The sequence below is a fragment of the Strix aluco genome, chromosome Z (genome assembly GCF_031877795.1).
Source record: "Strix aluco isolate bStrAlu1 chromosome Z, bStrAlu1.hap1, whole genome shotgun sequence".
Lineage (NCBI taxonomy): Eukaryota > Metazoa > Chordata > Aves > Strigiformes > Strigidae > Strix > Strix aluco.
The window spans coordinates 95,151,363-95,178,137 of NC_133971.1; the positions used below are offsets into that span (position 1 = coordinate 95,151,363).

General features: G+C 40.9%; 1 protein-coding gene across 1 annotated transcript in view; it reads left to right on the plus strand.

Annotated features, from left to right (window-relative positions):
• LOC141918062 (netrin receptor DCC) overlaps window positions 1–26,775 on the plus strand; it is a 629,575-nt gene that overhangs the window by 539,149 nt on the left and 63,651 nt on the right. The window contains exons 15-18 of the mRNA XM_074812087.1: window positions 1,286–1,480; window positions 16,849–16,944; window positions 20,548–20,786; window positions 24,920–25,058. Of these exons, the coding sequence (XP_074668188.1) occupies window positions 1,286–1,480; window positions 16,849–16,944; window positions 20,548–20,786; window positions 24,920–25,058 (669 nt within the window). The remainder of the gene's footprint in view (window positions 1–1,285; window positions 1,481–16,848; window positions 16,945–20,547; window positions 20,787–24,919; window positions 25,059–26,775) is intronic.

A 26,775-nucleotide genomic window follows, 5' to 3' on the forward strand; every position in this document is an offset into this window, starting at 1 on the left:
GCATTAAAACAGAGTTTGGGAGTGGAGTTGGGGGTAAATGCCAAGTTAACCTGACTTACAGTGGCACTACTGGTGCAATCTGTTTCTTCTTTTTGTGAGTAGCGACTTTTCGGTGAATTTTCTTCAACCTTTAAACAAGACCTCGTGCTTTGCAATTTTAAGGAGTTGAATGCAAAGGACTTCTAAAGTTGCTGGGTGGTTCAGACTGGTAACGTACTGATCAGCCTTCCCTGAAGGTGCAACCGGTTTTCAGAGTGCTCTAATGTGGTCATAAGAATTCATCGGAAAGCACGTAAAATGCTGAGGACACGTGTCACGCTGGTTACTGAAAAGAGTTAATTCTGCTTTTTATCACCTTTTCCAAGGTTTACAGTGGGAATGCTTCACAACTGTGAAGTGTCTTTTGTTGGAGTTTACATCATTTTATATTATTATTGGTTTTTCTACCCTGTCCTTGTTGCCTTCCGTATAGGCTTTCGTCTATTATATTGCAAGCCTTTTTATTGGGGAAAAATAGTAACTTGTCTCTTTCTGCTCTCAAAAAGACAAGCTACTGTGCAGCTCCTCTGAAGAGACTTGTGATATGGTAGTTACCTGGTAAACTCAAACAAAAGGCATTTACTCCTCTAACATTTACAGTAAAATTAGGCTTGTAGAAGGCAAACAGACTCCAAGTGATTAATTACTACTTAATGAATTTTACCTGGGAATACCTGTACAGAAAATCTCTCATTCTATTATTTCATTTTTGAAACATTGGTGTGTTATTTAAAGCAGCTTCAAAGCAAGAGATGTATGTCCAAGAGTGAAATTCACGTCTTGTTTTCATGGGAAAGAGACAGATTATTGTCAGAATGTACAAGTATATCACTAACAAAGGAAACCTTTTTGCTAAATAATCTGTGAGTGCACACAACTCATGCAATCAGCTGTCAGGATCCTGCTGAACTTGCAAATAGACCAGGGAAGAGAAAAGTTGTCCTCCTGGAAATTCCTTTGCGGGTCATCTTTCATTTTCCTGCATCATTTTAAAGCTCTCCTGTAGCCTTATGCTAAAGGTGGAAAGCACTAGGAGATATTTGATTTAAAACCAGGATGAGGCTTATCGGTGCGCTTGGAAGGGAAGGATGTAGCTCAGAAATGAAATTGCATGTAAGCTCTGCATGTAACTCTGGGGCACCTGGTTGGGTTTTTTTGTGCACATATTTTTAATCTAAACTCAAACCTTGAGTAGAACATTAATTTATACTTTTATCTTTTTTTTTTTTTTTTCTTTGAATCCCAGAATCTCAGGTTCCTGACCAGCCAAGCTCTCTTCATGTCAGGCCCTTGACAACAAGTATTGTCATGAGTTGGACTCCGCCACTGAACCCAAACATTGTCGTCCGCGGGTACATCATCGGCTACGGCGTAGGCAGTCCGTATGCTGAGACCGTGCGAGTGGACAGTAAACAGCGTTATTATTCCATTGAAAATTTGGGTAAGTAATTGTTTTCATTCATTTCATTTCACAAAAAGAGGTTCCTCTGAGATTATGCTATTTTTGCGGGTTTATTTTTAGGCTTTCGCCGGTGCTTCGTTTATACGCTGCTTGCTTAAGCTGTTTCTGCATTCCATTTTATGTTTGGTCTTGCCTTCAAAACTCTGGACGCTCTCAAATATGTCAAATTTCGTTGCTCAAATGCTCATTTTATTCAGTAGATCTTATTAAATCATGCGCTTCTAATACTGACTCCCACTTGTGCAGAAAACTGGACCTAAAAATCTTATTCCCTGGGCTGGCCTCCCATGTTTGAATTTAATGGCAATCGCAAAACTCCAATTTCGTGTCTGTCAAAATGGTGCCGAGAGAGTGGTGGTTATTCATTATTCATGGCACAGCCTCTGTGACAGTTCATCTAAATTCTCAGCATGGTATGCAGGGACCTGGATCCTTCCAGTGGTGACGGACCGTTCTCCTAGCACTGGGAAAACAGTTCAAAGTTTAAAGGAAGTCAAAAAGTTTAATGGTTTCCTCATCATTTCTTCTTTAGCACTTTTATTCCACGTAAAAATGGTAAGTTCTGCTTGACAACCTGGGAACGATCAGATACTACAGGGAGATTCATTAACTTGGTGCATTGGGGGTGCACAGCTAGACTAGTTATCTCAATTCTATAGAACCAACCAAAACTGTGATATCTGGGGACATTTTTCTTTGGAATTGGTGTTTTACAGCGCTATGAAACCGCATTGTCCAACCTTTTTGCTGTTGCCTTGGGGAAACCTGGAGAGTCGAATAAACTGTTTCTACTGGTGCTTTATCAAACAGCTTCTCTCTGTCCAGATGTGTACGTCATGATGGAGGTATTTGCAAAAAGCCTAAACGCTCCCAAATATTCGGTGGGTTCTGCAGAAAAAGGCAGATTTGATAACGTTTTGGGCAAGTGCAAAGTTATTATGCAAAATGGAAAGATATCCAAGTGGACTATTGAAGAAATTTTGTGGAATATAAAGATAAAAGCTATTACTGGGGAATGTTTGTGTCTAATAACGAATGGGCGGGACTAAATGCAAAGTATTTTTTTTAATTCCAAAAGGGATTCAGTTTCTCCCAAGCCTATTTTAAGTTTTTTCGTATCTTTAATGAGTTTTCAGTTGAGTCCTTCACCACTGTTAACCCAGAAGTAGTAGAAAAGAAAATTATATGGACAGGGACTATCTAGGCCACTGTGCTTTGGCTTTGGCAAGAGCTAAGGAGGAGATGCCTACACAGCTCAATTTTATAAAGTTCCAAATGGTCAGCTCTCACTAAAAGTGGAGAAATAACTTGGATTTGGTGAAGCTTTAGTGTTTGTTTTCCTTCCTGTATTAAATGACCAGTGGATATATTTGCTCATAGGACCTCTGATAGCCACTACCATCGGGTGGAAGATATGCTAGGAACAACTTGCAGCTACAAAAGCCTTCTCACAGGGTAACTACACTTGGTATTTGTGGAAAGCTGATGGTGTGCTTCAGCTATTAGAACTGTTTCTGTGGATTAAAAGGGTCCTCCTATATTCTTGGCTCTGCCAGCAGGCAGAAGTGCATGTGAGGTCCAGCAAGTCAGGGAGGATGTTTCACTAATATACTTTAATTACAGAAGTAGCACTCAGGCATCTAGAAAATTTCAAGAAACTGTTTTGAGCATATTAAATATTTAATTGCAAATAATTCAGTCACTGAAATCAGGGTTGGCATTTTTTTGCTGCACATCCTCCAACAGAACGAGGTTTCCTGAAAGTTCTTAATTTTTCAAATGGAAAGTATCTTTTAATTGCACATTTTTTGCTTTGATTGCAAATATTCAAAAAGTGAGCGGTGTAACTTAATTGTCATTGTCCAGATAAGCCGCCTGCATTTGGTCTCTAACTGGATAAGGATACAAGCACTTTGGTCAGAAATCCTGACGTGCACATTTTAAATTCGACTTCTCTGAGCATTCACGTGTACAACTTTGAAAATCAATTCCATGAATAATTGCACTTATTAAATTCCATCATTTAAATATCCACAGAAAATGAACCCCAGAGGGATGTGACCAAGGGCGCAGAGAAAGCTTTTAAAAAATTAGAACAGTTGCCAATACTTCCTACATTATTCACCCACTATATTAGAAACCATTACAAGAAAATTACACAAAATGATGAGACAGAATTCTTTTCCTAATAAAAATACTGTTTTCAATAAGGTTATGAATCAGAATGTGCTGCTGGCAGGAATAAGGGGAAAAAATAGATATTATGTGGACTCATCCTACCTGTTGTAAAATTTCCTATGACACCTGTGCACGAGGGGTATACATTATCTTAAACGTAATATGGAAAAGCGACAGTGAAGTCTGATACCTAAATAAATGATGAACTTCAGTGAGTTTTTCTCTCGCCTCCAAAGATCTCTTCCCTTTTGATCCTCGTGGCTTTCAGCGATTGCTTCCTCTTGGCTCCCCAGCTCTCCTTTGTCTCGTTAGACAGAGCCTGTGGAGAGGTCACCCCACTTCGCCTCAATCCTGTCTGTGATGTATCTAGCTGAAAAATTGAGTTTTTGCAGCTTCCCGAGGTTCACTGCAGTTCTACTTTTTATTGTTCCTTTGTAGGCTATTTTGAAGCACACTGCAAGCCTGTGTATGATTTAGATTCTGGAGCGGTAGATACTTTCATTAGAGAGCAATCAGATTTGTTTGACATCAGCTGCCTTTCAGAAATCCTGCCTGACTCTCATGTACAGTGGCTGTTTTTGCACACCGATGCCCAAACCCAATAATCCAGGTCCACGTGTGCCATTATTTTACCTCTACAAGCTTGTGCTGTAGTCCTGAGAGAAATGATGGTGAAAAACTCTGTTAAAACTAGTGCCGTTCCGGGTTCAACAGGGATGCAAAACACCCTAACGTGTGCCTGGTCTTCTTCCTGGAAGCAATTTTCTTCTCTCCGTCTTCAGACCTGCACAAAAGCACCTCCCGGACGTCTTTCCAAAGACCTTACAGTTGAGACATGGAGAAGAGGGATGCACGTAGGTATTGAAAGTTGGAGCTAACAGCCCCCAGGCTGGTTCATTGGCTTTATTCCCTTCCCAGCATCGGTTGCCCTGGAAATTCCTGCCTTCGTGATCTCCCTTTGTCTGACGGTTCCTGCCGTAGATGTGCGATAGGGTTGCTGTGGTAATTCCTGCTTGTTGGATATGTAAGGCTGCAGGACCTCCTGCTGATATTTGTGGGGATTTTGTTCCTCCTTCCCTAACTTGTGCGGTCACGGGTCATCGTTGGCCACCTGCATGCAGGCCCTAAGAATACGGATGGTTGGGTACCATTGGTAGAAATGGCTGGAAATACAGTGATTTGTTGTCATTTGTATTTTTATGCAAAATTCTACAATTCCAAAATCTAATCCTAGTTTGCTTCCTACTATCATAAACTGGAGTTGAGGCAGAGTCAGAAACAAAACATGTAGCTTTTAGCTCTAAGCTTGGGACCGCTTATCTTCTCTGTGGCCAGGTTGTAGAGAAGATGGTAGCTTCGCTTGCGGTCAGTGTTCGGTGGTGAAACCTTTGTGATAAGACTGAACTCATGATAAACTCTCTGACCTGCTCTCTAGACTCTTTATTTTACCCAACTTCAGATGTTTAACTGAGTCACCTGAGTTTGAACCCCATCAGCCCTTGTTACTTCTGTAGTCCATCAAGGAGGAAAAGACAACAGCAAGGGTCGTTCAGGCCATCCAACAGCTCCATCATCTGACCTTTCCTCCCTGTTGACCACGGTGGGTGTTTGTAACGGTAACTTAGCCACGGTGTGCAGTTACACATCAGGATTCGGTGGTTTAGAGCTGATGATGAAAGTCCAAAGATCTTTGCACCTTCAATCTGCTGCTAATGATGGACTAAAAGTGCTTTCTGTTTAGTACTTGCTGGTTTTGGAGCGGAATCAGGTATCCAAGTCTCTTTAGAAATCCTACTAGACACTTCACCTTTGTAATCCTTTTAAAAAAAATACTATTAAAACTGCTTGAAATTATGAGGCTTGGAAGCGATGGGCGATCTCCTTAAGTAGATCACCCATAGGGAAGGATGGAGACCTACACGTTCACAGAGTGGCCTGCTTTTTAATTCCTTCCCCCCTGATCATACAAGTGTAACACCAATATGCACAAGTCATCTGGCAGCTTTACATCACTTTTCAGGTATTTAATTAATTACTTCCTTCAAGCAAAAATTTTAATGCCTGAATCAGCCTGTACCCGAGCTGTTACAGCACTTGTCTGAGTAGTACACTTCAGCTACTGAATAAATCACTTCAAAAACATGAAGAAAAGTACTCAGTCTTTCATAATAGTGATTGAGAACTTTATTCTGTGTGATGATCATCTTGAATACAACTATATAGAGGTAACACTTGTACTCTAGACTGAATTAAATAGAGTGATTTTCTCATGACTGAGTGGTCATATTGCCTTGGAGACACTCTCCACAGGTACAGAAGAGTATAAGAATATCCAGAGACTTAAGTTTTGTCAGTGAAGGATTTGTTGTATTTTCTCTCCGCAGTGTATGAAAGATACTTGATGTCAGTCTCATAAATTTCAGGAGCAAGCATCCCCTGCTCTCATTCAGCCTTTTCTGTGACAGAGAAATCAGTGCTTGACTGACTCTCAAATTAATAATTCTAACAAGGAGACCCACTTGTAGTGAGCCACTTCATTTCCTTTTTTTTTTTTTAAAAAAAAAACTATGTTTAAATTCTTTGCTTGTGGTTATAAATGGCAAGGTTATTGGCTGATAAATGGTGGTTTTAACAATATTGGAAAATTCACAGATGCTAATTCTGATCTTTTACGCCTAGGAAGTAACGATTTCTGAACTGATCCAACTCAGAAGGCATTAAGCATAGTAATGAACTGACTGGGCTCGTGTCTGTGGAGCTTTGGATTAAAGCTTACTCATGAAATAAATGTTTAAAAGAAAGGGGAAGAAGTATGCCAAGGAGATTTCCATTTACCAATTGTGCAAATGTAAACCCCCAAATATCTGAACCACCACACTAGCTGTAATAATTTGCGTAAAACTTCCAGTAGATCATAAAGCTGTGGTTTAAATTCGTGTATTGGAGAAGTGGAACACAGTAACTTTCACAGAATCACAGAATGATCTAGGTTGGAAGGGACCTTGGAGATCATCTAGTCCAACCGTTAACCGTTAACTTTATCCGAGCGTATTCCGATACGTTAACAACGTTGTTATGTCATTCTGGGATATTTTGATAACTCATTCTGGGATATTTTAATAAGTTACTGGAATAAGGGAAATAGGTAAGAGGCTGACACGAGAAGGGTGGTAGGCTGGGCGTGAGGAGACCCAGAGGATGACCGTTAGCCTCCCAACGCTGACGGGGTGGCCTCTGCCTTTGCTTTATGTAAGTGCCATCCCAAGAGCAAAGCTGCCTTAAAAAAGCATTTGAAGAGCAACAACAGAGTAATTCTGCAGCTGATGACAGGGTGTTTGCACCATGTGAGAGGAAGCAGAGAGATGCAGATGTGAAAAGTTGAGACTCGGTTTTAAGCTGGTCAGAAAAGGCCATTCCTCTGACATCCATAATAATACTTCCATTTGTAGAGTGCCCTAAGTCTTTCCATGAGAAAATGTGTATAAAAATGATTATTGTACAGATATTCAAAGCATTAAAAAACTAAATATGATGGGAAAGCTGTACCAAATTCCAGAGTCTTACAGAAACGTGGACGTTCTTCTTCAGAGCACCTCCCTTCCTCTCCCCACTTACGTATGTGAGAACAGAAGAAACAAGGCGTAATTTTAGAAAGAGTTTTTAAGTACAGTTGCCTTTATGCGACCTAAGAAAAAACTGCATTCATCTCCCCGAGCGTGCACGAATTCGTATGCACCCTCTTGAAAGAGTTTGATTGGGAAGCTGGAGTGCACATCTTGAAATATTATTTTCATGTCTCTTTTTAACTTCAACCTTTGATCATGCTGGCCCAGCAATGAAAGCAAAGTGCATAATATGCAGCAAAACCTAGCAAAGACTTTTCAAAGTTACTCCCTCTCCTCCCAGAAAGCCTGGAGCTACACACATCTGAAAATTTTAAGCTCCGAAGAGAAAATCTAATGGATGTGAGCCATTTCTGCTTAATTAGTAGTTTGGAGAATTAGAGCTACCACATGAATAATAAGAACGAGTTAACAACTCACACCGGTAAGGTGTTTTATACTGCTGGAGGGGGCTGCACGGTCTCTCCTGGTCTATACGGACCGGTGTGAGAGGCTCTATACGGCACGGTGAGAGACTGGCAGCCGGGGTGGTCTCGTCTTTGCGTGCCTTGATGCAAGTGTGACCATTCAGGAGCTGCACCAGCGTTCCGGGTGGCACAGAAGCTAAACTTTTACAGATCCCTGCGTTATTCAAGGAATAAAATTTTGAAAGAAATCGACAATTACAAGTGACAAGAAACAAAGATAAAGCTTTTAGATCTGAATTTATATTTTAACAAACATACCAGTAGGAATACAAAGGGTTCCATCAAATTCACCTTCATCTTAACTGCGGATCAGGAGAGAAAGAAGGTTCTTCATTTTCTCTAATCTTTACAGATGACAGTTGTGGATTATAACAAAGACATGAAAGGGAACAAAAAGCTTTTTAATGTAGTTTTGGGTTGTTTTCTTCCCTTTGCATATTTAATACAAAATGGAGCAGTGAAAATCAAACAAAAATATGTTAAATTTTATGCATCTCACTGTTTCCCTCATAGATCACATTAAAGCACAACACTAACAAGTAAAGGCACTTCGAGACTCCAGGGACTGTTCATTTTCTTTCTTGCCTTTGAAAACTGACTGTCATTTAAAGAATGCTGCCATTTCTGCAAATACTTCACGCAGCAATTTGCTTTCATTTCTCCCTGACTTTGCTTTCTTACAGAGTATGGACAAATTGCTCTCAAACGAAGGGTCAGTTTGTGATCCACACATTATTTACATCACGAACAGATCTTGCATAACTCCCCCAAATCAGATATTGTGTGGATTTTAAGAGTGTCCTCGTGTTAAAGTGAATTTTAGCCTGCCCGTATACCTACGCGGAAGAATCCACTCATACACTTCACTCCGGCTGACTTTCTGTAAGGCATTTTAGTTTGTTTACACGTCAGTTCTCCAGCTGTAAAAAATAGCTAAACAGGCTTCCTTGACAAAATGTTTAGGATCTGTTGACAACAGATGGAACAGAAAAGCTGAATGTTTCCCTTCTTTGTTAGTGAAGAACAGAATGCCTAAGAATAACTCTTAATCCCAAATTATAATATAAATAATACAGATAGCCAAGAATATTTTTTTCTTTATATACATTCATCAACTCAAAAAAAAAAAAAAAAAAAAACAAAAGGAAGCTTTGTTGCAAAGCTTAGTTTTCAGGGAAAAGGGATGGATACAACACTATGCTTTGCCTTCTGGGGTGTCACTGATCTCTCAGTCGCGGACGCCGAGGAGATCAAAACAACTAAGTGACCCAGCCTTATAAATGCACGTTTCCTTGGATGAAAGACTTATTTTTTTGCAGAGAGAAACACAACCTCTCCTCATGGTGCAACTTTCAATGTTATTTTTTGTGCATGAGTGCCTGAAGAACCCTTGCCCCCACACACGAGTTAACCCTCCCGGTGCATTAATGGCGTTTCCTCTGATGTCGGGAAGCATCTCGAGTCACGGCTGTTCATTTTTTATTCATTTGTCCATATGTCTTACACTTCATCTTCTGCTACACTACTTTACTTTTCCTGAGTTTGGCTGCATTTGTAACATCAATAACAAATGTATGTGATACACATAGGGATTTTTTTTTGTTGTTTTGCATCCCTACCGACATGGAGTGCACTGAGCTTGCAATGCACCACGGGAGTTGTAAAGGTTCACATCTCCACAGGAGACAAGACCTATTTCTAAGCATGTTTAAATTGCAGTCTTTGCTTAAAAAAAAAAGCCCTGCACACTCTGTATTAATGCACACAGGACATAGCTCACAAGAGAAATCAGCAAGCAGGCATAATATATGATGAGATGACATCTTAAAAACAACTGTAAATATGGATTTGCTGTTCGTCTCCTGAACTACATTAAAATAAAAGCACTTAACAGTTTCTCATTATAAATTCTCTTTGCTCCGTTAAACCCTAGTGTTTTAGAAGTTAAATGTTTCCAGAATCAGCCTGAGTACCTATAAATATACAGGCACCCCCAGAATAGTGAGGCACATCGTTGTCACCCAGATGCAGCACCATGTGTTGATGCCGTGACCTTCACCGCTTCACGGTCCCATCACCCAAAGGCACTGTGGCTCCAGGGTAGGTCTGAGTTGACTTCTCGGGATGATTCGCTGAGAGATGTTCTTGCCGAGGACATAAACTGTGAGAAGACAAGGAGGTCCAGTTGCTGAAGGATGGTGCTGGAGCTCACACGGCAACGGAGTAAGGCAAAGCCCCCGGTGTTGCTACCTAACCGAATTTTTTGGAGTCCTAGTTTCTCATCTGAAGAGTTGGGACATGCCCTCACCAGTTGTAATGGATTCAACGGTGAGACTGGATTAAAAATTACAGGTTAGGTTGTATTTATTTGAAATGTAGATGTGTAGGACCCCGCTCTGTCCCTCGTCCCTCACATCTCTGTGAAGCAGCTGGGCAGAGCTGTGCTCCTGAGGGACAATTTTCAATTAAATATAGGAAATATTTTAAGTGTGTCTATGTATTAACATACCTTTATTATTTGTGCTACAGGAGTGCCCGGAGGTTTGAGATGACATTGGGGTTTCATTGTCTGCTTAACGTAGAAACATATTGTAAGACTCTACTTGAAAGAGCTTATAGACAAAAAAATAAAGGAAATAGGAAAAAAAAAAAAAAAAAGTTAATACCTTAGGGCTGAAGACACAAAAAAACCCAGTGACTTGTCCATCATTTCTTGAGAAGTTTGTGACATACTGCAGATGTAAATTCAAGTTTCTGCTCTTCTCTAGATTTGCTCTCAAAACAGATGTTTTTGTTTAAAGAGAGCTTTAACAGGAGGGATTTTTCCCGAGCCAAAATTTTCAGATTTTGATGCCTCGATCAACCATGTGCGTTGCTTTTTTGGATCCTAAACAGGAGCAACTGATTTTCAGGAGATTCTCGTACTCCTGATGCTCCAAAACCATGTTTGTTTGCTGTCTTTGTTAAAACTTTGGATAAAACCTTTTGACATGGAAAAAAAAATGTGCCAAATTTTAAAAACTTACATTTTGTGCTCTTCATTCACAAAGATGATACTAGGCCCGTCCTTTGTAACCTTAGAAGATGCATTCTTGGATTTTACAGCTTTTGGTGAATTTAACTTAACTGAATGAAGCTCTTTGTTATTATGGATTGTTAGTTTACCGGAAGATGTCAATATATGCTAATTCTGTTGTGTTAGAGCAAAGATAATTCGCTGGTAGGTCTCTTATTTTATGGAAAGCTCTCTATCACCCATTGTAGCCTTTCTGATAGTGACTCGTTTCCAAATTGCCTGATGCATTCGATGAAATGACATCACAGAAATCATCCCCTCATCCACCACTGAAATGCAGCTATTGCTGGTGTACAAAGTGCCTAGAAGGAATAAAATAAAACAGTTTTTCTCCAGCTGACAGCATAGGAGAAACTTGTTTGGAGAATTTCACCATGATAGCCTATGCTAGTGGAATATTTATGGTTAAATTTACTAATATGATTAAAAGATTATTTTTTTTTAAAATGTGGATATAATTTCCCTAGATTGTGCTAAAATCTGCTTCTAAGCTTTGCTCTCCAGGGCAAGTGTATGTTGTCCAAGAGGTGGAATACATCACTTACTGTTTCTTTTAATGGAATTTAATCTGCTAGCCATTAGGTGCTCGTGGATATTTGTAAAATCAAAGCCCAGGCACCTTACTTTTTGGGTGCCGGGGTACAGTCTGTTCCTTGAGGGTAGTTTCTACACAGAGGAGGCCAAATCCCCCCCTGGCCTTCCGACCCTCAGGCAAGACATTGCTGATGCTCTAACATCAGCTGATGCTCTAACGTGCAGCTCTCAAAGCACAAATTTATTTAGTAGTCTGCTAAATGCAGAATGTTTTCTCCAGGCACCCTCCCTCGTGAAGAGATTCCTGTGAATCAGCAGCAAAACCCCTCAGGTTCCCTCTTGAGCTGTGTCACACAGCAGGATCTCCAGCAGCAACTCCACCTGCTTTGGGCTTCTTTGGTGTGGCGCCATGAGATGAAAACTTGATTGTAAACTGGTTTTGGGGCTTCTTAATGCACATAGGGTGGCTTCCATCTTTCTGGGAACGTTGCCCAGCCCTGACAGTCTGGAAAACCACAGCCCTGGCTGCAACCCTCCTTTTCAAGTCCAGTACACTACAACTGACCGTGATATTGGAAGTGCTTTTCTTTCTTGATTTCTCAGAATTCAATAACCTTCATCTGCAGATTTTATACTTCAATTTGACATTTGGCCTATAGATAGATTACCTTTTCCTGGCAATAAAGTAATGTTACTAGGTCTAGGAACTGATACTGGTACAACAGTGTAAAGTTTTCACACATGCAGACAGGAGTAAACGAGGCCGTTCTCTGGTTGCTTTTTTGAGATAATTGTGAATGATGGTTTCTCTGCCCTTTAGAGGGTCTTTCAGCATCGGTGACAATGGCAGCACACACCATAGACATCGTTTTCTTGAAGACCTTTTCTCTTTGGAGGGCATTTCCTACAGGAGTTACTCTGCTTACACCAAAATCTAGCATTTGTGTTTCCACCCCTTCCATTGCTAATAAAGGGGAGGCACTGTGCTTTTGGTGTAGCAAATTGTGAGAGTAACAGAGAAGACAGAAGGGTCCTACGTCACCAGCTGGCTTAGAACCTCCTCCTCAGCTCGGCATCAAAGTCAAGTTCCTGCTCTCACCATGTTTGCGTGAGCAGGTATTAATTATCGCAGAATGACTTAGGTTGGAAGGGATCCTTCAAGTCATATGGTCCAGGTCTTGGTTCAAGCAGGGCCAGCTTTGAAGGTAGCTCTGGGTCGCACCAGCATCATCTCCGGCTGACTTCTGAGCACCTTCAAGGGTGGGTGTTCCACCAGCCTCTGCCTTGGTGCTTGACAATCCTCATATTTATTTTTTTCCTAATAACTAAAAGGAATTTCTCCAGCTGCAATTACCACCCTGTCTTTTTACTGCAGGATATTGCCAGACCCCATCTGCTTTGACAAGATGTCTTTGTTTCCACTTCATCTACAGGGAGGCCGTAGCTCCTCATGATGGATACCTCACTACTGTCTCTGCCATCCCAAGGGTAGACTTCTGTAGCCTACAGTTAAAAACAGCTTAGTAATGGGGGGGGAAAAAAAAAAAAAAAAGGGGGCACAAAAGATGCTTTGGTTAGGATCAGGAAAGGCATTGACAAAGATGTTGGGAGATTATTGAACATAGAACTTAATTGCTATTTTATTGGTTGCATTGCATTAGAAGAAATTCAGATGTTTTTAAGCGTGAGACAGAGGCTCTGAGTAGTACGATGGGATTGAGCAACGTTTTTATGGTGATCAGCAGACCCCATCTTTGCTTCAGCTCTCCCAGGGTACCGATCTGCAGGTCCCTCATGTCAGGTAATTGTTAAAATGGGAAGCGAGAAGAGGACTTGCGAATGAATTTTTATTCAGGAGAGAAAGGTGCTGATCTGGAAAATCTGTGAGTGCACTACCCTCTTTCCAACACTGTAGTTTAAGGCAAGGAGCTTTCCTTGGATTGGAGTTCACATCCAGTTGTCAAGTGTTTATTTTACATTCATAGTTTAAAGAGAAAATTAAATTATACATGAAAACGCCACATTTGTCAAAAGACCCTGTGTAATGGCTGTAGAGATGTCACAATTTTACCCTCTTAAAGAAGAAAATAACTGTGGTATCTTGAATGAGTTGGTATTTGTTGATTATTTTCTTTTCAGTACCATCATCTGTCAGTAGAAGGAATTGATTTTGTCCATGCTTAGTTTGAGCTTCTTGTCTTTTTGTTGTTGTTGTTGTTGTTTTAAGTTGAACTGCAGAGCACAACTTTATTTCCAGAGCGTGTTCCACACCAACACTGACATGGGGATTCTTGGTTGATGCTCTAATTAAAACTGAATTCTTTGCTCAGCTTCTTCAAAGACAAGAAGAGATTTCTTTTGCCAGGGTGAAAAAAAAAAAAAAAAAAAAAAAAAAAGCATATAATTCTTTCCTGCTCCAGAATACCAAATCCAAATGGTAACTTCATTGTTACAGAGTGATGAATGGGAGTTGGTAGAGAAAAAAATTAGAATTTACCTCTGAATTCTTGCAACTACACTGCAATTGTCATCTCTAAAGCCCCTGTTTCTCTCTTTCTTTGCGTTGTTTCTGCCAGGAGCACTAACGACCCTTCTGTTCCATTAGCTGCTGCACATATTAGTAGGTTTACACTAAACAGCTTTCCTCATTTGAACTCCCCACTCGTCGATGGCATTTTACCAAAAAGAGCACCAGAACGACCCTGTAAGTATTATTAATATACAATGCAGTTCAAAAAGCAACTGCCTGCCACATGGCAATATTAATATTTTTTCACTTTTTCATTGTGTTGGACTAAACTGAACTCTGATACTGTGTTCAAACACTGTACCATGGCAAATTACCTTCCTCCCTCTTATCTAAGAGGAGACTCAAGCAATTATTTATTGCTCCAGTTAGCAGCAGCTCAAATTAACCACCTGAATTTTTCATGTTTTTAACAGAAAGCTACAGATCGCGTCCTCATCGCAATCTTAGCTCATTTTTGCAAATGTAACTTTACTCAGCCTAGTTATAAACATAAATCATATGTCAGTCTGTTCAATTTATAAAATTTGATGGACTATATATTGTGCTATATGGGCAGTTGTAATGAAGTATGCGCTATAGAGTCTCCATTTTTAAATTTTCCATGAGCTTATCACATTTTTCTACCTACTTTATCAATTTCTGTGAGTATATTTTTCATGATCAAATTAATAATAAATCACTCATTTTGCTTATTCATCATTGGGAATTCACAATTTATTTTGATTAGACGTGACAGCTCTATGGGGTTTGGGGGGGTTTGACAGTAATTTCTAGAATCAGGTTTCTCAAGTAATGTTTCACATTTCAAAAATCAGTGTTCGGGGTGACATTTTTTTCTCATTAATGTCTCGTTATTTAAAATTAAGCCAAGTGAAGTCCGGACATCTGTGCTCTGGACATAATCAGTGGAGATACGTACTGAACCTTAGAGGCTGATTCATCTTATCTTTCTTAAATACCTGTCTCAGCATGGGATGAATTATTCGACAGAGGTGCTTGACTCTTCAATCACTATAGGACAGCCCTTAAAATCAAACCACGTGACTAATTTACAGAAAGAAATGAGATTAATGCACTGTTTGTCTCTATATGTCCACTTCAATATAGCCACTGAGCTGGGAATAACAAATACCTGGTACTTCTCAAAGTCCTAAAACTTCAATTTTTGTTATTCTTCCCAGTGTTTCCTAAAGTCTGCGCTAGTGAATGGTCTGTATTAACCCCTTGCAGCACTCTGCCAGGCATCTTTCAAAACTCTTAAAAAGGCACAACAGCTGGGGCATGGGTAAAAAGAAGAGGTGGAGTCGGACTAGACTCTGCATCTGAATTTCTTTGTCTTCTGCAGAAAATACTGAATGTGACATTATTCAACTCTCAGCTAAATAATGACTTCGTGTCTCAATAAATAAATCTTTGTGTGGAATCTGGAGAGTTACAACACTTAGTTAAATTAGAAATTAAAAGTAGTATGCTAATATAGAGTGGAAATCATATGAAAATATATACTATATCTCTGTGAACACAAAATAATTTCCTTGTAACTAATGATATTACGGTGAGTACCAACTGAATTAATAACCGTACGATACTTAGTGCAGGGAGTTATTAATGCACCAGTCATTCATTTGGCAATTTTTAAAGTTTAGTTCTTTTGCAATAGAAGCACAGAAGTCACCTGAATATTAAACAAATGTGTCACTGCTTCTTCTGGACATAAAGTTAAGTACGAAATATGTGTGTGGAAAAGATATTAGTAACAATATGCAATAAGTACTTAAAGATTATTTACTCATTTCAGATTCACTGTAATAGTATTAATCATGCTGAGCTGATTTGGTGTTAATGTAGATGAAATATGTAATTCTGCAGCCGGTCTTTTGCAATGTCTCATTAATAAATGTCTCCTCACATAGAAACGTTTGTTATTTTTTGGTAAAGATCTTTGAGGAGGCAGTTCCCATCTTTAGCAGGTGTATGAGCACCCAGTGTATTCAGCTGCAATTTTTTTCTGTACAAATAGAATTAACAGCTGAAAAAAAAATAATAAGGGGAGGTGGGGGATGAAGCAATTCACATGGAAAAATCAGGAAAATGCATTGTCTTGTTTTTCTCGGAAAACAGTCGCAAAAAAACAACATGGAACTTGACAGGGTCATTTCACTTTGTTTTCATTTAGGGATATATTTAGAGTAACCCTGTGGTAAACTAGAATACACAAACCAGGGCAGCACATCCGTGCACCCCGAAGTTAATTCCCATGTGTTATTTGTGGTCTGCCACCTCCTTCGTATTTACATCATAGCGTGAGGTGTTCTCAGCGAGGTAAAAAGTGGTAAAATGGCGGTTACCGAGATAATTCTGACATCAAGAAATTAGGGAGGGAGGCTTTTTGCTCAGCATCCAGAAAGCAGGTCACAGGGTGGCATGAACTGCTCTGGGCTGGGTCCAGGAGCACCAGTTGCCCCCCAGCAGCGCTGGGAGAGCTGGACGCCGACGGTTCGCTGGTAGGAATCTCAGGATCCCAAGGCAACACGTTGCTGGTGACCCTCAACCATCTCATCCCCGGGATGGCAACGCATCCTCCCCTCCCGGGAACCGGCCCCCCACGGCATCCCTCGCCTCCAGGTAGCACCGCACGTCGCACCGCGTCCGAGGCTCCCTCTGCTTGGGTGATGCATAAAGTTGGTTCCAGCTTTCTTTTGCAGGCAAAGCTGCAGGTGATTTAAAGGAGAACTTGATGGAGGTAGGACCAGGAGATTGAGATAAATAAAGCCTTTGGAAGAGAAACAAAAATGATGGGCAGACATTGTGCTCATCGCTTACTTGCTTAACTATTTTCTTTTTTCTTTATATTTCAGGAAAGCGCTTGTCCGTTCTGCATCCCAGATCTGACTTTAACAGTCTGTGCTTTGTTTTGCCTTCTTTGTTTCCTCCTGCAGAGCCAAGTTCCCATTACGTGATTTCCTTAAAGGCCTTTAACAACGCGGGCGAGGGGGTGCCTCTGTACGAAAGCGCGACCACCAGGTCGATGACAGGTGAGTTGCAAATCCCAGCTCGTAACCTGCTTCCCATCAGTGAACATTCGCCTTACAAAGGTGCACGCTAGGCAAAACGGTTTGGTCAAGGCAATGGAAGAAAAGAGCTCTTCAACCTCCAGGTCCCTGCTAGAATAAATCAGCTTCATTTTCCGCTTTATTGTAACTACACAGATAGAATGATTTATTTACGCTTTTCCAGAAATTGGCTGTATAAATTCAATGGGATGTTCACAAGTGCTTGCTCTTCGGTGCGGGTTGGCTTGGGAGAAGCATGACTCCCAAACAATTTAAATATTTAAAGATCAGGGCAGAATAGTGATGAATAGCTTAGCTGAATTAAGCCCGGATGACATTATTTTTGTTTCCTTCATTTTTAAAGCAGTTTAAATTAAAATGAATTAGTTAAAAACACACTGTCATCATGCCCTTCTACAAAAGCGTGTAGAGGGGTTGTGAAAGGTGAAGGAACGTACTGATGAGATTTTCCTGGCAGGATAAGGCTCACAAAAGGGATTACCCAGTGGTAATGGAGCAGGGTGCTTTTAGGCAGCTATTTTTCACCGATGCGTTGTTGGGATGCTGGCAAAGTTATAAGCTCAGAATTATTCTTGTGTAGCACTGCCGTCCAGACTGCCTCGTGGTTTTTCTGCAATCACTGGTGTGTGGGTGGGACTGCTGAGGGGTTAAAAGAGCAGAATGGAGAAAAAAAACAAAAAGAAAAATGTTTTTCCTCTGGAGCAACACCATCATTTGGTGAAGTTTTCACTCGCGTTTCACCCATGGTATTGAGAGCTGCCTGGAAGGGGAGCTGCGTCACTGAGAGCAAACCCGATCACTGACGCTGGCCTGGGTGGACCACGAGGGATAAACCAACCAAATGGCACTTCTGTGGCTCTACAAGGAAAAACAGCTTTTATCCATATGGTTTTGTGAAGTATTCCCATAAGAAATCTTGGAAAGTCGGAAGGAGAAAAAAAAAAAAAGAGATTAATTACACAATCAAGGGCAACCGTAACAAGCTACATTAGGTATACTAAGTGTCAGGGAACTTCTGGCTCAAAATTATTAATCTTTCTTCTTGTCTGGAGTCTACAGAGGTCATTCTTGCTGAGTGTGTGTCTTGTAAAATCTTTTTCAGTGAGTTTGCCTCAGGATCCATATATACTTTTATTTTCAAGTTTTTTGTTCCCTGTTGATTCTATTTAAAAATCACCCGGCTGGCCTGTGGGATTTGATTTTATGTCTGTAATATAACCTCTCATAAACGAAACTATATCCAGGTATAAAAAAAGGTAATTCAGGCTTGGGCTCTGACCCAATGATCATCTGCGAGTCCACCTCGGAGCTTCTCTCTTCTTGCTGAGAGACGTCCGTACCCGGAGCTTCCCACCACCTCCCACCCATGGGATGCAGCCGCTGAAAGGAGCCTGTGGCCTGGATCGTTCCTGGAGGAACATCTCAAAAAAAAAGCTTTTAGCAAAGCAGGAAAGCACAGGAGCTGTGTTCCCCAAGCAACGGATGAGCTGACGCACCCTGGACACCAAAGAAAACTGTGTCTTTGTGTACACATTTAGCATATACGTAGACATACTTTGGTGTGCATATGGTGTGGAAACTAAAGTTATAGAACATGCAAAACAACTCCAAAGAGAGCAAGAAACTATTTTCTGGCAAGAGATTACAATTTCCAAATGACAGATGTCCACACATAAATAATAGCAACTGAAACTTTGGTGGGAAATGGTGCAGTATTTAGGCACCTACTTTCAGCCACCGGTGGATTATAGACATTTCCCTCTTCCTCAGGTCAGTGGGGACGTGTTTCAGAAACTGAATTTTCTTGATTGATCAACTCTGACCATTTATTTTGCTAAACCCAGCCTCTCTTCATAATCTCCTCTACAGCAGGACTTCAGTTTTCAGTATGGGAAAGAAAAAGAGAAAGGAAGTGCAGTGTTTGCTAAAATATCAACTCATCTCCAGTCACGTCAACATCCATCATAAATTTGTAAAAAAACCCAGCAGAAACACATATTGCTCACCTTCCAAAGTTTACAGCCAATTCTTTTGGAAAACTTCAGGAAAAGAAACTGTTGACTTTCAATTTGCAGAAGTTTTATTCACCAGGTTGGGGCGAAAAAGAGATTCAGCTGCCTGTTCCTCCCCGTGTGGATTGTGTGCTTGAGTTTTGGGTCACTAAAAAAACAACCAGGTTGTTTCATTTCCTTCAACACTCATATTCAAGCTTCTTAGAAAGCACCTTTTGATGAAAGAAGCGACACAAGAAGCAGGTTGAACCTAATGGCTTATCATCCATTTTGAACATCCTTGTCTCCTCTGTTTTTCCTTCGGAAGGCTGCGACTTCCCGAGGTTCTGAATGAGAATTACAAAACCATAAAACGGGAGTGATCAAAGAAAGTCAGGAGCTGGAATTGCACATGGAGCAGACAAACTGTAGCAACTGTCAGTGATGAAATATTAGAGTCATTTATGCTTTGATTAATTAATTAGCACATTCTTTTAGGGGAAAAAAAAAAAAACCAAACAGCAGCTCTTGGTGTGCTTTTGCTGCACTTTACCCACTGCATTTTGAAATTGTGCTTAGAAAAATCACAACTGGTAAATAACGAGTCAGTAAGTAGAGCTTTAAAAGATAGGCCAGAAGTTGACTGGGTACTTCAACAAGGGCAGAGGTATTTAAACCGAGTGTGAACGGTCTCTGGTTCCCACGTGGGTGCCATCACCCAGCACCCCCAGAGAAGCCAAGAGAGGGTGAATGTCATCGGTGCCAAACTGAATGCTGGTCAGGAGAGAAATTCCAGAATTTTCCAGAATTTTCCTCTGGCGTGTGCATGGTGCTCAGCGTCTTGCTCCCCAAAGACCACCCGATCACAGACACACGGGAGAGGAACTTGTTCCTGGAGGAAGAAGCCCACTTGAAGATAATCCACATCTCCATGCCTGGATATGCACATTTAACACGCTGACAGTATTAAACCTACAATTGCAAGATCTTCACTTCAACGGTGAAATTGTTATATTCTGTTTTGCCTAATAAATGTTTAAGCAGCTCCTTTCAAGAGCCTAAAACAACAAAAGGGCCTCAAAGAGGCTGCCAAGAGAGAAAAGCATAGGTAGCTCCTACACGTGAGAGTATGTCGTGTCTATAAATCAGGTTGGAGGATGACACACTCTCCACTTTGTAGGTGTTTCCAATAATGTATCGTTGAAGTGCTTCAATTTTTTAAGAAAATGTAAGTAATTTTAAGGAGAGGCACTGTGCATTGACTTCATCTCGCGTGAAGAAAACACAGCATACCTGGAAGTACTTAAACAAGTCATGAAAAGTCGCGCTTAGAGCTGGTTAGTTTTGTTGTAGTGATGTAACTGAAATGTTGCCGATGCGTTCTCATTTTGCATTAATGCCTTTCTTTCTGTTCTCCTCATGTTCCTCCTCCTCATTAATGCCATGCATTTAACCCATTGTGCTGTGTGCCCCTTGGTGGCTGTTTGTGTTTTGGTTTGTTTTGTTTTGTTTTTCTGTTTAACTTACCTACTCCTTTATTTTGGAATGCTCATTTGGTGATGTATGGACCCAGACCCCATTGATCCATTAGAAGTTGATTTTTATCCTTTGCTTGATGATTTCCCTACCTCAGTCCCAGATATCTCCACCCCCATGCTCCCACCAGTAGGTGTCCAGGCTGTTGCACTTACGCATGATGCAGTGAGGGTCATCTGGGCAGACAACTCTGTCCCAAAGAACCAAAAGACTACGGAGGTTCGCTTCTACACGGTCCGATGGAGAACGAGCTATTCAACAAGTGCTAAGTACAAGGTGAAATTTTAACACGTTATGAATTTATGAGCTATTCCATCTGTTCATATTTCATTTGCAAAGACTCCGAATTGGCTTTTATCAACTTCCCTCAACCAAAATTCCCATTTCAATCAAAAGGAAACTTGCCTCGGTAACTACTGCTTCTTAGAAACCTGTGTGTTTAGTTGGATGACAATGCCATATTTTAATTCCACGTGCCAACTGTTGACAGTTTTGATCTTTAATCGTTACCGATCAGATATAAGTGAGTCACAGATTTGGTAGCACGGTAGGGTAGCGTGAATAGGAAGAAATACCAATTGCAAACCCACCCACGCTGTATGGCAATTCCACCCATCCATATTACGTATTCCCAAATAGCAAAAACTGAAGGTTAGTTTATGAGAAAACTCAACTTGAATGGATATGACAGCAGCATTCTACTTTCTGTCTGAGAACTTCTTTTTCAAGCCCTAACGAAAGCAGTACCAAAACCCGTGCGGTACAGCAAAGAGATACGGTGGGACGGGGAATGGGAAGGAACAAGCACAGCCTTTAGGCTTTTTTGTTTGCTTGTTTTTGAACAATAAGCTCTCTTTCCCCACTATTGTCAGCTTATATATTGCATCTCATATAACATCCACCTTCCCCATGACGAGCATGTCCTTCCTCCCGTGCCCTACCATAATAGTTGTTTTCGCTTGCCTAAAGGATCATATTGATCCATAGTGAATTGTTTGCTATGGATGTATTTTTATACTGCGAGTGGATGCCTCATTTTTTTACTGTTCTCTGTCCTAACAAAAGCAGCCTCGTACAAGTCATTTTTACAAGGACTGTGGAGCAGGCCGTGCTCTATCCACCACTGAGGCTCCTCTGATTAGAGCCTGAGTGATGTGTCTAAATACAAGTTGGCCTTTCTAAACCCCAGACAATGTCTCTCCACCTCTTTCAGGGTTGGGGTACGCATATCCTACAGACTCTTAATCTCGAGATCTTTCCCAGGTAATTTTTGGAAGAGGTGGGAATGACGGTGGAGAAGCTCTTGCCTTCGGTCCCTTTGCTGAGTGGGATTTTTCAGCTCTCCCCCTGACACAAGTCCATCAGAATTTGGCCCGCTGGCTCTCGGCTGAGTCCACGTGCCGCTGCAAACTATCCGTTTCAGTTGCGTTACTCCTGATTTATGTTCACACCAGCTGAGAGGAGACTCAGGTCAGCTGCCTTTTTGCTGCAGGTGCTGACCCACTGTAAAGCTTTTAAATAATAACACAACTTTACAAGGTATAAAAGGCCATACCTTGTTTTTACATCTACTGCCGTACTTCTGGCAACCTCAGATGCTGACATGATGATCTGCAAAATTAGACACAATTTTTTTATGCTCATGCAGTTGTACCAAGCTCTTAGGTAATTAAGGGTGTCAAAACGATGCGTTGTAACGTTTGAATGCCCTGCCTTGATCTGACTCCTGTTTAGAGATGGATTTCTACGCCCAACAGAATGAGTATAGGAGAGGGAAGTCCCAGTCTGCAGCCTTACTGATGAGAGCAAAGCTCCAGAAAACACAGCGTTTATTTCTCCTCTCGCAATCAATCATAATATTTTCTCTAGTTTTCCAATGCATGTACTGAGCTGCATGTGGTGGAAAACGGTGGGTGACAAGCAAAAATCATCCAAAATAGCCTTATTAATGCGCCGTGCGGGAGAAGCACGTCCTGCTCGGAGATGTTGAGCTCACTGGCTTTCTGCTGGTGGACGTCTCTCCGAGAGCCACCACGCAGAGCTCCGGGAGCCATGGAGGAGCGGGAGACTGAAAAGGAAAGGAGCAAGAGTGAAATTCCTTTTTTTTGCCACCATCTCTAGTTTGGCCAGTCTGTGGGTAATGTGAGGAGCTGGTCTGATTCATTTATTCCAGTTCAATCACCCAGAAGCAGAAACAATCCAAAATGCTTTCAAGAGGGTCTGTTTTCTTGAAATAACCATATTTTTTCAAGGAAGCAAGATAAACCCTATTATGTTACTCTTTGAAAACAGTGGGGAAAACTTCCTTTTTCTACAGAAAGTGTTGGATCAGGCTCACAAATAAGTTCCCAAAGCGCTTGCCTGTGCAATGGCGTTGAATTTCCAAGTCTTTTGAGATTTTCCCATTAAAGTCTCCCATTGCTTCAAAACAGTGTATCATATCTAATATAATGAAGGGTTTAGCCTTTCCCGTTGACGTTGGGAGTTTATAAATTTAACTTTGCCCTGCCAACTTGACTTTGTACAAACTGTCCCAAACAGGCATGGCATGATGTTACTAAAGGTACTTGCTGCAGTTACACCCCCTTCATCCCAATGCGATACTGACCTCAAGGGTGTTTCAACTTTTAAAATGCTAATATTTAGCACTGAGAAAAACAGTCAGAGAAAACCACTCGGCTGGAGACAAATTACTTTCTTTTTACAAAAAAGAACCCCATGTCTTTATGTTCTGCTAAAAACTATTTTGTCCAGGAATAGGTTCAAAGCCTATTGGTTTTTCCATGTGAATTTTTCCTGATCATGTCTAATATCCGAGGACTTCCATAGTGATATTTATCAGATTTAGTTACTCTCAGTCATGCTGAGGAGTATTTTATGCTGTAAATAATTTCATTTCTTCCAAAATGTTTTCTGAGGGAGAAAATTATTATTCCCTATATTGAAATCCAGCCTTCAGTCAAAGAATAATTTGTATAAACTCTAGCAGGTAGATTTTGCCCTCTCTGGCAAGTGGCCAGGTAGTTTATGAACACATAGGTTATAAGTGATGTCTTTGCTTCAAGAAGATTTTTTATAGAGGGGGAGTCTCTGCTGGAGTAAACCCCTAGTACAGAGAAGTTGCGAAAGTGCTAATTTCCAAGAACTAGGAGTTTTAATTGAGTATGAAAATGATAAAATGTGGTATTGCCTTAAGTCTTCCTATTAAGTAGCATGCAAAACATCTGTCAGAGCACTTGTGATAAAGCAGCGTGCCATGTAGGCATACGTAGCCCATTCATTAATGTCTCTGCGAAGTAAATTTCTCCCACTCCCCCTTGAATATTACTGCTTTATTCTGCGACATGCTGGAAACCTGATGTCCCATTTTTAGTAAAGGTTGATTTATTTTTGAATCATCCGACCGTTAGCGTCACAGTGGCGTTACTGATGGATGCCAGCAAGATGTCTTGGGTGAACCACTTCCCAAATGTGAACCTCAGGGGAGTCTTCTGATGCAAAGTCATACCCGTCGTCTTTACTCAGTAAACTTTAGTCCGTAGGTGTATAAACACATAAACGTGTGCACCAGGTTTACGCACTGGCCTGTAAGTTGTTGACGCCGGAGGATTGCACACCAGGCTCTGTAGTTTGAAAAGCGTGGGAATTGATTTTATTCACTTGTCACCAATTTGTCCGATAATTTTCTTCTCACTTGTCTCCGTTGATACAAGCGCCGTTTAGCTCGAATTGTTCCTTACTGCAGGCCAGGGTAAAAAGCTAAATCAGCTAAAAATAAATGAACAATTTAATATTCACATCAATATCAATATGTTTAGTTGTTTAAACATATCACAGTGAGGCAGATCGATAATATGTTATAACATATTGTATTTAACCAAGCAAAAGTGTGTTTTATGGACACAAAAATGCATCTTTATGCAGGTGTTCTGGCTCATATTTCAATCTCTATCATAAATACATGTTAACCCCAGGAACTGGGAAGTCTTAGTCAGGACCATTCTAGGGGTAGAAAAGCTTTCTGAGACTCCACTAAAAATCAGTAGATATTAAAAACTTTTTTATTTGAAGGAACCCATCAAAGAGGCTGGAAATGAGTGTTTAAATTATGGAAATGTTTCTATTTTTTTTTTTGTCCTTCTATGGGCATTGATGAAGGCCATAGGGTTAGCTTCCAATTTACATTTGAAAAAAAAAAATGCATGGCAAATTGCTTTGTCTGGGAAAAGAGAAAGAGAAAGCATCACAATAATTTATCTAACTGCCTACGGTACTAAAAATACTCCTGTTAAGGTGCTCAGTAGCAGTAGAGCTATTTTGCTTGAAAAAGGAATCTATTGTGACTGTGTTTTGCTTGGCTACCAGCAAAGAGTGGCTTTAAAGACATCCTCCCCTCGGTCTCTTTGCAGTCAGCAGATACGACCGCTCTGAGTCACACCGTGATCGGTCTGAAGCCCAACACCATGTACGAGTTCTCCGTCATGGTCACCAAAGGTCGGCGGTCCAGCACCTGGAGCATGACCGCGCACGCCACCACCTACGAAGCAGGTACGGCAAGAGCTGCTGGAAAGGCTTTCTTTGGGTTTTTGTCATCAAAAGCCTTGTTCAGGCTCATCCTAACTGCATAAACCGTCAGTTTATGTACAAAATTAACTATTTCTTCACTTTTTTTCACGGGTAGCAAAGCGAAGCAGCCATTCTACTGAGCTCTGGTGTCGCTGCAAGAAGTTAGGTGATGATAGTACGTGTGTGTAATCCTTTGCCCCATAATATAATATCTGTGACTTTTAATGCTGATTTAAAATAGTTTTCACTTTTCAAAGAAACCCAAGATCAGGTGAGAACAATTATTCTCTCATTAGTAGATAACGATTTTGCTTCTCTAAAATTTTGGCTTACAAAGTTCCATGTGGTTTTGTCTCAAGTTCATGACTTCCCATCTTATCCACTTAGTAAAAAGGACTCAGTGATGCTTCTAACTAATGCACGTCCTTCTTAACTCAAGGGCTTGACTCACAGGTCTCTTCATAATATTCTGTGGACGTATTTTAGCTGTTTGCTGTGCACTGTGCTAGTGACCAATGCCTCAGTCCAAGCCAAGACCTACAGTCACAGTTACAGCGACTGAAACCGTGCGTGCAAAATTAGAGACAGGGAAAAAAAGTAATAGTCAAGTGAGCAGTCTTTTCAGCTTGTGCATTATTTATTGTAAAGACACAATTATCTACCCTGTGTGAAATGTTGACTTATATAAATTCCCTGCTGACAGTTTGGTAAGGCAGCTCTTCTATGCTCAGTGTTCTTATACACCTGTATTTCATTTCCAGCAAGCAGCCATTAATATTAACAATATGCTTATAATAAATTGTTGTGGCTGCCCCCTCCCTGGAAGGGTTCAAGGCCAGGTTGGCCAGGGCTTGGATCAACCTGGGCTAGTGGAAGGTGTCCCTGCCCGTGGGAGGGGGGTTGGAACTAGATGACCTTTAAGATCCCTTCCAACCCAAACCAGTCTGTGATTCTAGAGTTCTGAGATACACTCTGAAGACTTAATTTAGCTGCTCTTCTCAAGAATTTGAGCGGTCTTTTCCAAGCAGGAAGCTATGACCTGAAAGATACTTCAGATTCTGAAGGAGACTAAATGCAGTTTTGATAACAGACACCAGATACAACCCTAGTTCAGTGGGATAAAAACATTTGAGAAGGGATGGAGACGTAGCGATCTCTATAGATAAGAACGTCCTCTCTAAAATGTAATTGTTTAGTTCTCTTTTGTGTGCCTTCAGTTAACCACAGTAGGGAAATAGTACGCCCAGGCTTTACTTCTAGTTATCAGGTAGGCGTTAATGGCAGCACGAATCCTGATCCCTAGGCTGTCTTTAAACAAGGGCAGGGTCTTCCACTAAATCTGTATTTCTTTTAGAATAAAGTATTGAGTCCCTCTCTTGAAACTCCCAAGGAGATTTCCTTTTAAATAGCTCCACTGAACTGCATGAGGCTGTATACTGCAGAACCACTAGATTTTCCCCCTTCTTTACGACTGCCTATATTTCTTGCTACAGTCCCTTGTCCGTAGATAAGACCGTCTGTGGTTTTGCTTAAGATATTTTTCTTCTTCGTCTGTTGTCGCCAGCAATATGTACATTTGGACACCAATGTAGTGCAGGCGCTATATTTTCCCAAGGGTGACTGGTGGCCTTGAAAACACTCTAGGTGCCATTCCAAATTGGTTTCTACCAGCAGATACCACATGTAGTCTGCTGGTAAA